The sequence below is a fragment of the Poeciliopsis prolifica genome, unplaced genomic scaffold, assembly GCF_027474105.1.
Source record: "Poeciliopsis prolifica strain line A6 unplaced genomic scaffold, Auburn_PproV2 SCAFFOLD154, whole genome shotgun sequence".
Classification (NCBI taxonomy): domain Eukaryota; kingdom Metazoa; phylum Chordata; class Actinopteri; order Cyprinodontiformes; family Poeciliidae; genus Poeciliopsis; species Poeciliopsis prolifica.
Window position 1 is genome coordinate 334,656 of NW_026562529.1, and position 15,389 is coordinate 350,044.

A 15,389-nucleotide genomic window follows, 5' to 3' on the forward strand; every position below is an offset into this window, starting at 1 on the left:
CATGAGAGCCGAGGTTCTAGCGGTTCTGTTCGGCCACTCCAGGATAACCACGTCTGGTTCTGCTTGGTTCTGTTTATTACTGATGAAGATCCAGAAAAGTTCTGCTTCCAGAACCAGCAGGGTTCTCCCTGCTCTCCCCCCGGCCCCCCTCCCCGTCACCATGGCGCCAGCAGCATGACTCATCGTCCAGGCCCCGCCCCCTCCCAGGCCCCGCCCCCTCCCAGGCCCGGCTCCTGATTGGTCCGCGTGGACCGCCTGCAGCCTGCAGATAACGATAAGGAGCCTCAGATCAGAAACAGGAAGTGGTTCTGGTGCAGCATCCGCTCCAGAACCACCGCTGGCCCGGTCAGAACAGGACCGGCAGAACTTCCGACTGTCTGCAGAACCATGAGAACGGTTCTGAAATCCAAACGTCTCCCTGGTTCTGGTTCTAATCTGGACCCAAATGGATGAAATCCCTGGATTCCTCCATTCCGGATCCAAATTTCTTCTCAGAACCGGGTCAAAACTCTGGGAACTCGGTTGACCCGGTTCTTTTCTTGGCGTCCAGAGAGGATGAAGGTCAGAGCTGCAGCCAACAATCAATCAATCAATCAATCAATCAATCAATCAATCAATCAATCAATCCCGTTTGCAGATTTTATTCCACGTCAGAAACGCCTTGAAGAAGCAAATGAATTCATTTCATCGTCCCACAGGAGAAAAACTGGACATCAATAGATATTGATTATTGATTAATAACTGGATGCTGAAGCTGATGAATCATTTCCAGAATGTGAAGCTGAAGCAGAACTAGAGTTCAGACGAAAATGTTTTTATTTTAATTATTGATCTCATTTTCTTTCAGTCTGGATTCAGTTTTTTTCGATAGTGACAGGAAATGACAGAAGATCAAGCCGGGAATCAAACCCACGGCGGCGGCGGTAGCGACCCGCTGCGCCCCTGAATCATTGATTACTGCATTAATCCAGGTTTAGTTCAAGAAGACAGAACCAGAACCCCTAGAACCTTCTGTTCTGCTCCAGAACTGCTGAACAACTGGACTGAAACGGATCAGTAGAACGGATCAGAACCGGTCAACAAAACCGGTTCTGTTGGCTGCAGTCTGTTTCTTTTCCCGACCCGGCGGACAGAACATCAGCTCCTCCATGTTCTGGGTTCTGTAGATCCAGGTCCAGTCCGGTGGCTCTGCACACTGCAGATGATCCTTAAGTAAAGAAACGTTTTGGGAATTTTTTATTCTCTATTAATAAAATTGTGGAGAAAAATGATGTTTTGTGTGAAACGTCTCGAAGCAGCGAGTCTGTTGTGGAAAGCCTGAATCTGATTGGTCAGTTTGCTTTTGGTGTTTTTTTCTGAGCTGAAAGCGAATGTGGGAGTTTGATCCTCCCGAAGTTCTAAGAGCCGTTTTGGATCCCGCCTGGACTTCTCACCGCGTGCGGTTCTGGTGGGTCGCCGGTTTCCTGGTTCGGCAACTGAAGAGCTGACGCGTCACCGGTCGGCCGACCGTGACATCTGCTGCTCTTCCGGAGCGCGGCGCTACGTCTGCAGGTCAAACAGTTCGATCTGTGCAAATGTTGGCCAAAGGATAAATGAACAGACGTTGTTGCTTCTCCTCTGGACGTCTCAGAAGCACCGGGATCTGGGATCTGGGGATCTGGGATCTGGGGATCTGGGATCTGGGGATCTGGGATCTGGGGGATCTGGGGATCTGGGATCTGGGGATCTGGGGATCTGGGGATCTCCTCCTCCTCCGGTTCATGGTCGGCTTTGCTTTCACGACTTCTTAATCAGCATGATGTGCCGTTCCAGTCGCCGTTGGCTGTGGTTTCGGTTCGTTTCATGAGCTCTTGGGTCGGGAGCAGCGGTGCTGTCCTGGGTCCAGCGGTTCCGTTTTTAGAATCAGACCGGAACCAAACGGAGAGTCTTCAGAATGTGGCGGTTATCGATCAACGGCTTTGATGTTCAAATATTGGACTTCATGTTTTTCAGCAGATTAAAAAGTGGATTTTCTCTCAGTCAAAAAGTTTCTGTTTCTGCTGCCTCTGATCAGCTCGGAACCAGAACCGGTCCATTACCAGGTCTAATGAGGAAGCTGTGAAGTGATGGGTTGAAGATTTGCTGGTTTGTTTTTCCAGGTTTTTCCAGGTTTTTCAGGCTCATCAGTGATGGAAACTCCTTCCTTTAATTCTGGAAATATTCTGAAAAACCTGCAGCTCGTGTTGGACCGGGATCAAACAGACCATCAGTTCCAGATGACGGACCGAACCGAGCCGAACCTTCGGGTTTCAGGCCTGGCAGCAGGCTGATCCTTTGACTTACTGACCTGATTTCTGCGGGCCGCAGCACGTCCAGCTAGGCCCGAACCGAACCCGCCCGAACCGAACCCAACCGGCCCTCCCAGCCAAACAAAGCGCAGAGACTCCGCACATCCCGCACATCCGCCACCTGCGTGGATCATCAGATGCGGACGAGCGCGCGCCTTGCGCGTGCACAGCGCACACATTATGTAACCCCCCCGCAGCCCCCCCGGGCCCCCCGGCCGGATGGATGCTGCCGGGGGCAGCGGCGCCGCCAGGCCGCCGGAGAGGCTCCAGCCGCGGCCTGGCGGCGCGCGGCGGCCGCTGAGCGGATCAGGCGGAGCCGCAGCTCAAAGCCAATCATGGAGAATTAGAACAAAGCCGGTACCTGACCCTCCGAAGCCGAACCGAACCCCTCTGCTGCTCCGCTCCGCTTCCAAAACAACCGCTAAATGAACAAATCCTCAGAAAAGCCGCTGCGCCCGAACCGCGGGCCGCCGCAGCGCCGCCATGGCGCAGAAACCCGCAGAGAGCCGCAGAGCCGCAGAGAGCTGGATCCACCGCCGGGACGCTGGCCGACAGTCCGCTGCGAGCCGCTGCGAGCCGCTGCTCCTCCGCCGGCTGTCCGAGGCAAAATGGAGGCGGAGCGGAGCTGCGGTGACGCGCCGCCGCCAGCAGGGGGCAGCAGGAGCTGACCTTCAGGCTGCGTCTCGCCCTGCGGTTACACAACCGGTCCACGCAGAAGAAGACCTGCTGCTTCTGATGATGATGATGATGAAGAAGATGCTGATGATGAAGATGATATCAGGTATCCGATCATCTGCACGCCTTATCACGTGACTAAATGAAGGACTTCCGGTCTGACGCAGGTCCGGAAAAAAGTTTGGTTAAAACTCACGATGAGCTGTGGAGCAGCAAGGTCCCCGGTTCGAATCCCAGCCGGTTCCGCTGAGGCGGTGGCAGCGTTCACCAGAACCAGAACCTCCACTATGATCCACTTTTTAGAGTTTTTTCAGAATCAGCGACACATAAGGTTTGCTGCTGTCGCCTCGGCTCAGAGGGACAGACCCGGTCCAGCAGAGGACGGATGGACCCAGAGGACAGATGGACCCAGAGGACATGGACCCAGAGGACGGATGGACCCAGAGGACAGATGGACCCAGAGGACATGGACCAGAGGACAGATGGACCCAGAGGACGGATGGACCCAGAGGACGGATGGACCCAGAGGACATGGACCCAGTGAACCTTTGGCCTCTAAACGTCCAACAAACCAGAACAGGAAGCATCATTGATGAGACTGATGATGTTTCTGTTTTGGGACAGAAACATAAATATTGTTCATATTATTATAAATATTATTAAACATCCGGACTGGAGAAGAAGAAGATTTAACTTCATAAGACTCCTGGACCCCCAGGAGCCGGGTCAGAACCGGGTCAGAACCGGTCTGTGCTGCTGGGAGGAAGATGGTTCTGATGGTCCTCTGACGTTCATCTAGACGTCAAAGGAGACCCGGATCCCACCAGAACCGAACCTCACAGAGCCACGGCTCGGCTGTCGATGTGGAACCGGAAGCCGGTTTTCTGCCTCTTCCTCCAGCCTCTGCAGCTCATTGGCTGAGCTGCGGCTCCTGTCGAGGGCCGCGCCGGAAGCAGCGGCTGCCGGGGGATGGAGTGCCGATCCGCCGCCGTCTCGTCCCTCAGCTGGGCCCTGGTGGTCGGCGGCGCGGCCTACCTGCTGCGGCAGACGCGCCGCTGCGGACAGTACGGCCGCTACGCGGAGCCGAGCGGCCGCTGCTGGCCCGCCGGCCCGGCCTGGTTCCTGCAGGAGGTTCCGGCCTTCCTGGTTCCGCTGCTGCTGCTGGGTTCTGCAGAACCGAGCTCCGCCACCGGGAGGTCGCTGCTCGTCTGGACCTTCATGCTGCACTACTTCTACAGGTTAGAGGACCGACTGGACCGGGACCCGACAGAACCTCGGGACCGACCGGAGGTCGGGTCCCGGTCCGAGTCGGTCCGGTCGGGTGGATGTTCTGGAAAGGTTCGGGGTGTTTTGGGTGATTTAGTGACGCAGTGAGCTCAGGTTCAGAGTTTCGGAACCGAACCTCCTGGCGGGACGGTTCCCGTCAGATCAGCTGATGTATCCACAGGAAGTTAATGAAGGTTAATGATCAGAACCGCCGACCCAAAAGAACTTTCAGCAACAGGTCTGAAAGTTCTGATCAGTTCTGGTTTCTGATTGGAATTAAGAATGATGTCAAGAATCATGACGTCATTCCTGCTGAGCCCAGGACGTGAACCTCTCACCAGAGCCCAGGCTCTGGAGGTGTAACTGGACTGAACAGAACCTAAGATGGTTCTGGTTCTGGTAAAACACTCAGACCTCCCTGCTGGCTGCCTCACCTGTCCTCACCTGTCCTCACCTGTCCAGCTCGTCTCACCTGAGGCTGAAAGCTGAGCAGAGTGGGACATCATGTTCTTCTGACCCGGCCAAGCGGACCTGGAGCAGTTCTTTAGGCTAGCTTGACCTTTGACCCTTCTCTTCCAACCTGTGGTTGATGTTCTCCATGGAACCGACCCAAACCCTGTTTGGTTCTGTTGACTGGATGCGGACCAGGTTCTGCTGTGGATCCAGCTGTGATGCATTTAAGGAGCCGCTGGTCCTGTGGGAATTTACAGATTTCTAACAGCTTCAGCGTCTCAGACGGGTTTAGTTTGGGATTATGGATTATTCTTCCTGCTGACTCCCTGGGTTTCAGCCGGCTTTGGTGGAGATGTTCTGAAGTAACTTTGTTCTGGTTCTGCAGGAGCTTTGTGTTCTCCCTGCTGACCCGCGGACGGCCGGTTCCTCTGAAGATCGTCTGCTCCTCCGTCATCTTCTGCTCTCTGAACGGCTTCCTGCAGGGACACCACCTGCTGCACTGCGCTCACCTGCAGCTCACCTGGCTGACCAACGCTCGCCTCTCTGCAGGTCAGACGCTCCGCCGCGGCAGGAACCGGTTCTGAAGGGGTTCTGAAGTCCAAAAGCTGAACAAGCCACCAGAGGACAACGAGAAGCACCTAGAACATGAATTGATTTGTTTTTGTTTGGAAAGATGAGATGAGGAAGTTTGGCTTTGGTTCTGAAATAGGAAAGTGAGAAATTGGGCGGATCAGGTGAGGAGAGACGAACCTCCTGCTGGACTTCATGTCTTGATTCTGTTTTTCAAGGTGTTCTGGTGTTTGCTGTCGGTCTGAGCATCAACATCCACAGTGACCACATCCTGCGTCGCCTGAGGAAACCTGGGGAGTTGGTCTACAGGATCCCCCGCGGTACGCCACAAACTCTGGAACTGCAGCCTGAAGCTGACTTCCTGTTGACCGCTGTCCGTCTTCCAGGCGGGATGTTTGAGTTGGTTTCTGGTGCCAACTTCTTTGGGGAGATCATTGAGTGGTGCGGCTTTGCCCTCGCTGCTTGGTCCTTTCCAGCTTTCGCCTTTGCCTTCTTCACCATGTGCTCCATCGGGCCCAGAGCCTTCCATCACCACAGGTACCGGTCATCCCCATACTTTCAGGATCAGACACACTGAGCAAGGGTTCTGGTTGGGTTACAGTTTGGTTCGGCTCGCATCAGAACTCGGGCTGAGTCGGTGCTCCTTGTGTTTCTTCCAGGGATTATAAGCGGAGGTTTGAGGACTACCCGCTCCAGGAAAGCCATCATTCCCTTCATTCTGTAGGGATGGAGGCCAACCCGTGAAACTGGTACCTATTGCAGTTCCTCCTCCTCAAGAACCGACACACGCTGCATAAATCCAACGCCGAGCCGTCCTCCATCTGGCGCTCCCTCCATCTGGGACTCTGTAAAGGTCAAGAGTCAAGACCAGGGCACCAACTTCCCCTCACATCCAGGCTCAAACTATCCAGGCTTTTGCCATCAGGTGGCGCCACAGAGACGGAGTGGGCCGCCACTCTGCAGTGAAACTAAATAAGCAGATTTGAAATGTTACAACCCGATTCATTTTTTTCAAAATGGTTCTATATTCATGTAAATGTACCTTTTATTCTTTTATTTCCTCTAAACATGATTTATTTGTCTTAATGTCGGTACTCCATCAGAATAAACATGAAAGCTGATTCAGACTGTGAGTTTGGACTGAGGTTCTGGTTCCGGTTCTGGTTCCAGTTCGATGGATTCGTCACTCACTCTTCCAAACTATGACTTGTCTGAGTAGCAACCAATTTTCTTTCAGATTTATGAAATATTAATATGAATTTAGTTTGTTGTTCTGAATCGTCCACAGGACTTTAATGTTTGCATTAAAAACAATCTGATTTGGAGTTAAAAACGGATCAAGTTATGACTGGGAGATTTTAACATTCATGTTGACACAAACTGGCTTATAATGCTCCCCAGACTGTCCGCTGTCCTTCCCACTCTGTGTTTTTTATTTCTGGACAGTTTAAGATCATGAATATCATCAAAGGGCCATTTGTGGCAGAATGCGTCGATAAAACCAGATTGCTAGAATATTGACAAACAGCTGTTGCTGCAATTTGACAAATACTTCTTGAAATGAGATAGTATTGAGAATCTTTTCACATTGATGTCATCTGGCAGCTCTGCAGTCCACAGGGCCGCATGAAGACAAAAGGCGGGCCAGATTTGGGCCGGGGCCTTCAGACCTCACCTCGAAACTTTGACCCAGCAGCAACGTTCTGCTTTTCTTGTTTGGGTAAGGAGAACCACGTTTTAAAGGATAGCTGCAACATTTTTCATAAACTCAGATTTAGCAGGAATCCGACCCAGAGGAGCTGCCGGGTCAGAAGAACCTGGGCGCTCCTCAGGTTCTGTCTGGTGTTGGACCATTTCCTGAAGCTAACTCTGCAGAACTGCAACATAGGAAAACATTCATTAAATTAACCTGCTCAAAGTTATGGAGAATATTTATTCTGAGCCAGGACTATAAACCTTTCCAAGCAGAAACCCGGTCTGCGGACCTAAAGCAGATTAGTTCTTCTTTAGATTTCAACGGGAGTTTGCCTGCATTATTGTTGCACTTCTCCCCTCTGTTGGGTCCCAATATCTATGCCTCGAATTTTCCTAATGAGCCCAGTATGTTCTTTTTAATCTTCTCTTTCTCCTCATTACTATTTAACTGATTAACCACATTCTCAAATTTAAATTCTCTATTAAAACTTAATTCCGTTTTTAATAATCTTCTTTGATTCACATGTTTCCTACAACTAATAAAAACATGTTCCATCGTTTCTACAGTATCACACCAAATACATAAACCAGTAAGAAGTTTCCTCATCTTAAAAAGAGTTCAATTTAAAAACTGTGACCGGCCAAAGCAGATTACTTTTTTCTTCAGCTGAAATCAATTACTTTTGATGCTATTACTCTGAAAGGGAAAAAACAACGTTGCTTTTATTTTGGAAGGAACGTTCCTGACGTAACGTCAAAGCAGAATCAGCTACGCCGGATTTACTGCGCACACTTCACAACAAACATGGCGGACGGTGAGTTCATTGTTGAGCTTTAATGGTTCTTATCGGCGGGTTCTGGGGAGGTTCGGTCCGGTTGTTCGGTGGTTCTGGTTTCATGCGGCGCGTTACCGCTCAGGTCTCCCGCGTTGGCCGTTTGCTGTCCTCGGTCCGGTTTATTTACCGGAAAGAGGAAAGATGCTAAGCTAACAACCTGCCGCGTACTGACCACGTCGCCCGGTTCGACCTGGGTCCGGGTCAAGGCCAGCTGTACGAATTAAGGCAGGCCAGAACCAAAACCGAACCCCTACTCTCGGATTTAATTCCAACCAAACTTTAAACAGCCGCATTTGTCCCTGCTGTTCTGAAACAGAACCAGAACCGGTTCCGGGGTTCTGTCGGTGAGTCCGGGCATTTCCGAATCAATGCCGAGGGGTCAGGTGGAGGTTCTGGTTCTGAGTCCAGTCTCCCCTCTCATCAAGAGGCTGGTCGTCTGGGAAGGTTACCATGGTTACCGCCGGTTCCCATGAAGCTGATCAAACCGAGTCGGTCCAGTTTGGTTCTGGAGTCAGAGGACCAATCACAGTGAAGAGTTGCATTGCGTTTCCGGTCTGAGGAGAACGTTCTCCATGTTTGCCGTGATCAGGAGTCAGATCTGCTGCTAAGCTAACTGCTGCTCTGCCTTTCAGATCACACAGACCCAGAGCAGTCCATGGAGGGACACACACCTGTGAGCCACACACACACACACACACACACACACACACACACACACACACACACACACACACACACACACTTGGTCTAAACATGATTTATTTACAGCTGTCTGAACCTGAATCCTCCTGCAGGTCTCTGAAAATCCTCACGCTTTCTTCTGACAGAAAACCTGCAGGTAACTCCATCTCCCAGCATGCTGTGTTGCACTCACTACTCTGTACAGGTTCTGTCCCATTCCAAGGTTCTGGATCCAGAACCTGATCAGAACCTCGGGACGGGACAGAGCCACCGACCCGCCTTCAGATCGGTCCCAGAACCAGTGTCTGAGTAACGGGTCGGGTCGTTGGTCCCCAGCGCACGGTGGAGAACGAGAAGGCGAGCGCGGAGAAGCTGTCCAAGCAGAAGGTGGACCTGCAGGCGCTGCCGACCCGGGCCTACCTGGACCAGACCGTGGTTCCCATCCTGCTGCAGGGCCTGTCTGTCCTGGCCAAGGAGAGGTGGGTTCTGCCGCGGGTTTGGCCGGTACCGGATACCGCTCGCCGGTTCTGACGTTGTGGATGTTTCTCTCCAGGCCTCCCAACCCTATCGAATATCTGGCGGCGTTCCTGCTGAAGAATAAATCCCAGTTTGAGGAGCGGAGCTAAATCTGTTCTAGAATCCAGAATAAACATTTTAAAAATGGAACGCCTCGTTTATTCAGAACACACCGGTTCTGTTCTGGCGACCGGACCCGACGGGCTGCAGCATCCTGTGAAGCTCAGGATGGTCATGACCCGAGGAGCAGGAAGTCACTGAGAAGTTAAAAGATTTGAGTCTGTTCCAGAAAACTCCATTTAATTTGTTTATGTGAAACATTTACAGAACAAGTAAAAAATGAAACGACTTGCAGACGTACGGAAGCCCAGACAGGCCAATGTTACACAAACACAGACAGGGAATCATATTCACCACTATCAATTTTCTAGGACCCAGACAAATGCTATAAAATATTATTTTCTGCTTCAATTTGGCAGATCACCATCTGTTAAAACTATTTCATACCTTATATACTTTAATTATGTGATAAAATATCTCATTGAGGGGAAAAAAGTATAAATGTTTGTGAGCATTATAGAAACTCCAACTCCCTTGATGCTTTTCAACAGGAATTGTCCAAAGAATCAGACTTCTTGACCTGAGGATTGTGGGTAATGTAGTGGATATAGAAGTAATAAAGTGGTGGCTCCACCCACTTTGCAGCTCCACACTATTGGAGCGTCTGGGGTCACCTGGTCGATGATGCAGAGGCCAGGTCTCAGCCAATCGCAGAGTGACAAACTACATACATCAAACACCTGAGCAGACCACCAGTAAGGTCACAGGGTGTATCACATCACTTCCTGTTCCTCAACGCTGCACAGGAAGTGGCCTTTATGTGTCATCAGATGACGGCCTGACAGACTGATAAGGAAGTGGGCGGGGCTTGGTCTCAGATGTAGAACTGGTGATTGGCCAGATTGTCCATGAAGGGCTGAACGAGGAAGTCAGTGGAGAAGTAGAAGATGAGACCAAAGGCAATGGAGATGGGCAGCGCGGGCAGCGCCTTCCTAAAGATGGCCAGGAGCAGCAGGGTGAGGCACAGACCCTGGAGGGAGGGGCAAAGGAGGTGGATGATGAGTCACATGACCAGCTCAAAGTTACCACACTCCATACCATTTTCTCTCTTCAGCTCATTCATTCCTAGTTGAATCCAGTAGAAGAGACATGATGCCACCATTACCTCTGACAGGAAGTGCTGCCGGGTCAGAGCCTCGCCTCAGAAAACACAGGAAGACCAAATCCTCAACATGGCCGACTTAGATAACCTTCTACTACCTGGAGATGACTAAGAAACTTACCTTACATCTGAAACTGATTTGGCACTCTGAATGACCCTAGAAATGATTGATGAAAAGTTTAGTGGAAGGAAAGCAACATGGCTGAACGTACGATGAGGATGGCCACGAAGCAGGCCAGGGTGGTGTTCCAGTCTCCACCAGTCGCTGCAGCCTTTCCCACCAGAACGCTGTAGAAGATGAAGTCTCCGAGGCCGAGCTTCACCCCACCTGCACACACAAGCCATCATCATCATGCTAACCAGACACCGGCTGAGCTCCGGCCTGCAGCTCCTCCACTCACGTTCCTCCTCCATCTCCTCTTCCAGGACCGACTCAGCCCTCGGCGATGAGGCTCCGCCCTCCCGCCATTTAGCTCCGCCTCCTCGTCTGAACCTGTTGCCATAGAGACAGCATTTAGACTGCAGGCCTGGACAGCAGAGCAGGCATTGCCACGACTGACCTCTGACCTGTTTCAGAGCGCTGGCAATCGGCCGGGTTCGCCATCGTCACCGTCCACATCATGGCAGCTGCAGAGAGATGGAGACGTTATGACCAATCAGAGCCCTCCAACTACATATCGGGAGCAAACCCGGATCCATATCCCCGACTAGACCGGAACAAGACCCGGACCGACCCTGAACTAGACCGAACAAGACCCGGATCCATATCCCAGACTAGACCAGAACGAGACCCGGACTGACCCCAAACTAGACCAGAACGAGACCCGGATCCATCCCCCAAACTAGACCAGAACGAGACCCGGACTGACCCCAAACTAGACCGGAACGAGACCCGGATCCATCCCCCAAACTAGACCGGAACGAGACCCGGATCCATCCCCCCAAACTAGACCAGAACGAGACCCTGACCAACCCTGAACTAGACCAGAACGAGACCCGGACTGACCCCCGACTAGACCAGAACGAGACCCGGACTGACCCTGAACTAGACCGGAACGAACCCGGACCGACCCTGAACTAGACCGGAACGAGACCCGGATCCATCCCCCCAAACTAGACCAGAACGAGACCCGGACTGACCCCCGACTAGACCAGAACGAGACCCTGACTGACCCTGAACTAGACCAGAACGAGACCCGGATCCATCCCCCCAAACTAGACCAGAACGAGACCCGGACTGACCCCGAACTAAACCAGAACGAGACCCGGACTGACCCCGAACTAAACCAGAACGAGACCCGGACTGACCCTGAACTAGACCAGAACAAGACCCTGACCAACCCTGAACTAGACCAGAACAAGACCCGGACTGACCCTGAACTAGACCGGAACGAGACCCTGACCAACCCTGAACTAGACCAGAACGAGACCCGGACTGACCCTGAACTAGACCGGAACGAGACCCTGACCAACCCTGAACTAGACCAGAACAAGACCCGGATCCCCCCCAAACTAGACCAGAACAAGACCCGGATCCATCCCCCCAAACTAGACCAGAACGAGACCCGGACTGACCCTGAACTAGACCGGAACGAGACCCTGACCAACCCTGAACTAGACCAGAACGAGACCCTGACCAACCCCCATGGAGAACCAAACTTTTATTAGACCTATCAGATGCCGACCAGGTGAGACTCAGGACTTACAGGAGTAGATGAGGGCGGGAAGATGGGTTCGTTGCGCTCCTGAGCCGTCTCCACCAGCATCCGTAGCGGTCCCTTTGGACTGAGGACGGCCACCAGGTCTGCAGGGGACCAATGGATGATTTGAGAACAGTTAGAGGCGCTATGTCGGCGAGGCAGGAGGTGACGGCGTTCCAGGACTCACCGTAGACAGAGATGGCGCCGAGGATGACCCAGGTGGACCACTCGGGGAGATATTTGATGAAGACGAGGGCCATGAGCGCGCTGATGAGGATGAGGTAGGCCTGCTGCAGCTGCAGCGGCCCCTTCCAGTGGATGCACAGCATGCCACGGCGCCGAAGTTCCAGATCACCATGGCCACTGTTGGGTAGTCCACCGCCACGTTGTAGGTTCGAAACACTTCTCTGATGGCACAAAAGGACGAGCCTGCTGATGGACCAGAACCAGAATCGGGCCGGCTGGATCCTTCAGACCGGAAACTCACCCCAGATACATGAAGCTGAACCAGAACAGCAGCATGAGGGAGGACAGGATGAGCCAGCCGTGGATGAACTGAGGCAGAGAAAAGCCAGAACTTCAGGCCGAAAGGGACCCAGAACATTCAGCGGGTCGGACGGCTTCTAGTTCAGAACCAAGGCAGCGATTCTCTGCGATGACCCGGTTACATTAATGTGGATCACAAGCGGAACCAGCTGGACCGTCTGCTGGAGAAACATTGTTTCCTGTCCGAAATCTGCTGGCAGTGGCGCTAGGGGGCGCTAGATCCACCCAACGTGGTTTCATGTCACAAATGTTGAGTCGACAGGAAGTGGTTTACTGATGAACAGACAAACTCTAAAGTAAAGCCGCCACAAAAATATAAATAATTGTGTTTTTGACGCTGATCATGATGAGTCGGGTCAGGTCGATCTCGCCCGGTGCGGCCCGACCCGGTCCGGTCCCTGTCCTACCTTGTAGCAGCGGTTCTTGTACAGCACCACCAGGAGGACGGTCATGACCACGATGACGCTGATCATGATGGCGGTGTTGAGGACGGAGTGCAGCAGCCGGCGGCCACATCGGGCGTGTCCTCGCTGAACGGCGTGTAGATCCTGCAGAGAGACCGGGTGAGACAGAACCAGAACCGAGACCAGAACCCGGCGGACCTACAGCTGCTGCGTGGTCTTCTCTGAGTAGAAGCTGACGGACTTGATGGTGCCGACCACCACCGCCATGCACAGGGTGACGGGGACGAACAGCATGATGACGTGCTTGGCGCCGTACTTCAGTGGCTCCTCCTCCTCGTCCTCAGGCTCCGCCCCTGGGGCCGGACCGCTCCGCCCGCCGCTCCGCCCGCCGCTCCGCCCGGCCTGGGAGGGGACCAGAACCCGTCAGGACCGACACCGTCCTCAAACACGGTCAGCAGAACCGGGCCAGTACCGTTTTACTGTCGGAGTCCTCGTTGGGGCTGAGCTCCGGGTCGGGTCGGTAGGACGGAACCGCAGGGTTCTGGGCGGGAACCAGGGCGGTCCGTTCGTTGTAGAGCTCCTCATCACTGTCCGACACGCTCATCACTGCAAACAGAACCAAACGGAACCAGCTGAAACCAAAAGGACCTGGAGAACCCAGCAGAACCAGCAGAACCAGCAGAACCCAACAGAACCTGCAGAACCAGCAGAACCTGCAGAACCCAACAGAACCTGCAGAACCCAGCAGAACCTGCAGAACCCAACAGAACCAGCAGAACCCAGCAGAACCCAACAGAACCTGCAGAACCCAAAATAACCTCCAGAACCCAACAGAACCTGCTGTACCCAACAGAACCGGCAGAACCCAACAGAACCTGTGCTGACTGCTACAGCGAACCGAACCAGTACTACCTGCTCCGACAGAACCGATAGGAACAAACCTTACGGTGCAACAGAACCGGAACTCTACTGTCTAACCGAACCGAACCGCACTGGTAACGCCTGCCTCAACAGAACCGAACACACCGACTTTCAAGTGTGGCCCAAACGGACTCGAATGGTTCCGACCGTCATTCTGGTCGCTTTTTGTCAGAGTAAGTTCAGAAAAACAAACCTGTGCAGAACCGAACCGGGCCTGGACCGAAACGACGTCCGAGAAATAAACCCGGAAACACCGCGGTCAGCTGATCCGAGCGACGCACGTGATACGTTCACTGACGTCACCCACCGTGACGCACAAGAGAAGAAAAAACCAGAGGGAAATAAATCAGTCACAATATGAGAACTTAACACCTGACACCTCAATGTGCCTGCACTTTGACCTTAGGCTGCACTTTGACCTTAGGCTGCACTTTGACCTTAGGCTGCACTTTGACCTTAGGCTGCACTTTGACCTCACAGACGAGCCTGAAATCCCACAGGAGTCAAAGTTCAGGCGATGAGCAGCACCTTGCCTGAGCCCTGCTGTTCAGTAAACGTTGCATCCAAAACTGAAAGCAACAACAAAGTGATTCTGGGAACAAGATTTATTTATAATGAATCGTATCTTGTTCTAGAAACTGGAGAAAAAAATCACAAAAAATACACAAGTAAAAAGATCTATTTACATTTTTACAGAATAAACATCCACCTATGGGGTGGGGCTGTGGGGGTCATGGGGGTCAGGGTTGGGTTTGATTGAAGCTACTTTATAGTTTGACTCTAGATGTTAGTTGACAACATGCTCTGCCAATGTAATCAATTGCATCTGTTAACTGAAATCAACTTTACATTTCTGACATTATTTTATTCAATGGCATTTAATCATATTCTGTCTCGTTTCATGGAGCTTTGCACACATGAAGCCCAGACCTGCTGTGTTGGCAGTGATGTTTAAATATGCGGCTAAAAATGACTAAATATGCCACAGTTCCACCTTCACCTGGCCAGCCGCGCCATGAAGGCGCCGTAGAGCCGGTGAGCCTCCGTGATGCCGCCTGCTGCAAACCGACGCATAAAGCGCCAGATGTCCAGGCGCTGAACATCGCTGCGACCTGCGCCTGGCCCCGAGCCTGCGGGCTGCAGCGGTCCCGGTCCACGTACATCACAGAGGGCGGTGCCGCTCCCGCCTCCCGTAGCGCCTCACCAAGCCTGCTGCCATAGGCCAAAGGCCGCGCCCCTCCGCGCTGCAAGGACAGACGCCAAGACCTGGCCGTGCTCATTGCTGACATTGGTCCAGCAGCCGGCGGTGTTGGCTGCGGCACCGGCCAGCTTCTTGGTGACCTAAAAATGAAAGCAACAATGCAAATGAAGCCAGAGAACCAAAACTGTAAATTAAAACTACATTCAAACTGTTTTGTACCTTTTTGGTGGAGTCCATTTTGAGGACGGAGCCAAAGACAGATGTAATTTTGGCCCTGACCTCGGCAGCCGCGAGAGCACGTCCTGGCGTACGCGGACAGCGGCCACTTGGGTTTGGGGAGAAGCAGAGGGCTGGAGAACAATGGCGGCTGGATGAC

General features: G+C 52.7%; 1 protein-coding gene and 2 pseudogenes across 1 annotated transcript; 2 read left to right on the forward strand and 1 right to left on the reverse strand.

The window, feature by feature from the left end:
* Positions 1-3,163: 3,163 nt before the first annotated feature.
* LOC129356021 (3-oxo-5-alpha-steroid 4-dehydrogenase 2-like) lies at positions 3,164-6,015 on the forward strand (annotated as a pseudogene).
* A 1,700-nt stretch (positions 6,016-7,715) lies between these two features.
* Positions 7,716-9,169, forward strand: LOC129356022 (protein dpy-30 homolog; annotated as a pseudogene).
* Positions 9,170-9,302: 133 nt separating this feature from the next.
* Positions 9,303-14,160, reverse strand: LOC129356020 (presenilin-2-like). Its single transcript, XM_055025645.1, is given in 15 exon segments — positions 9,303-10,109; positions 10,454-10,569; positions 10,643-10,690; positions 10,693-10,734; positions 10,809-10,868; positions 11,948-11,962; positions 11,965-12,045; positions 12,129-12,275; positions 12,278-12,348; positions 12,429-12,496; positions 12,895-13,001; positions 13,004-13,035; positions 13,094-13,293; positions 13,364-13,497; positions 14,006-14,160. Coding segments are annotated over 14 exon segments (1,275 nt in total). The 5' UTR covers positions 13,496-13,497; positions 14,006-14,160; the 3' UTR covers positions 9,303-9,953.
* Positions 14,161-15,389: the final 1,229 nt, after the last annotated feature.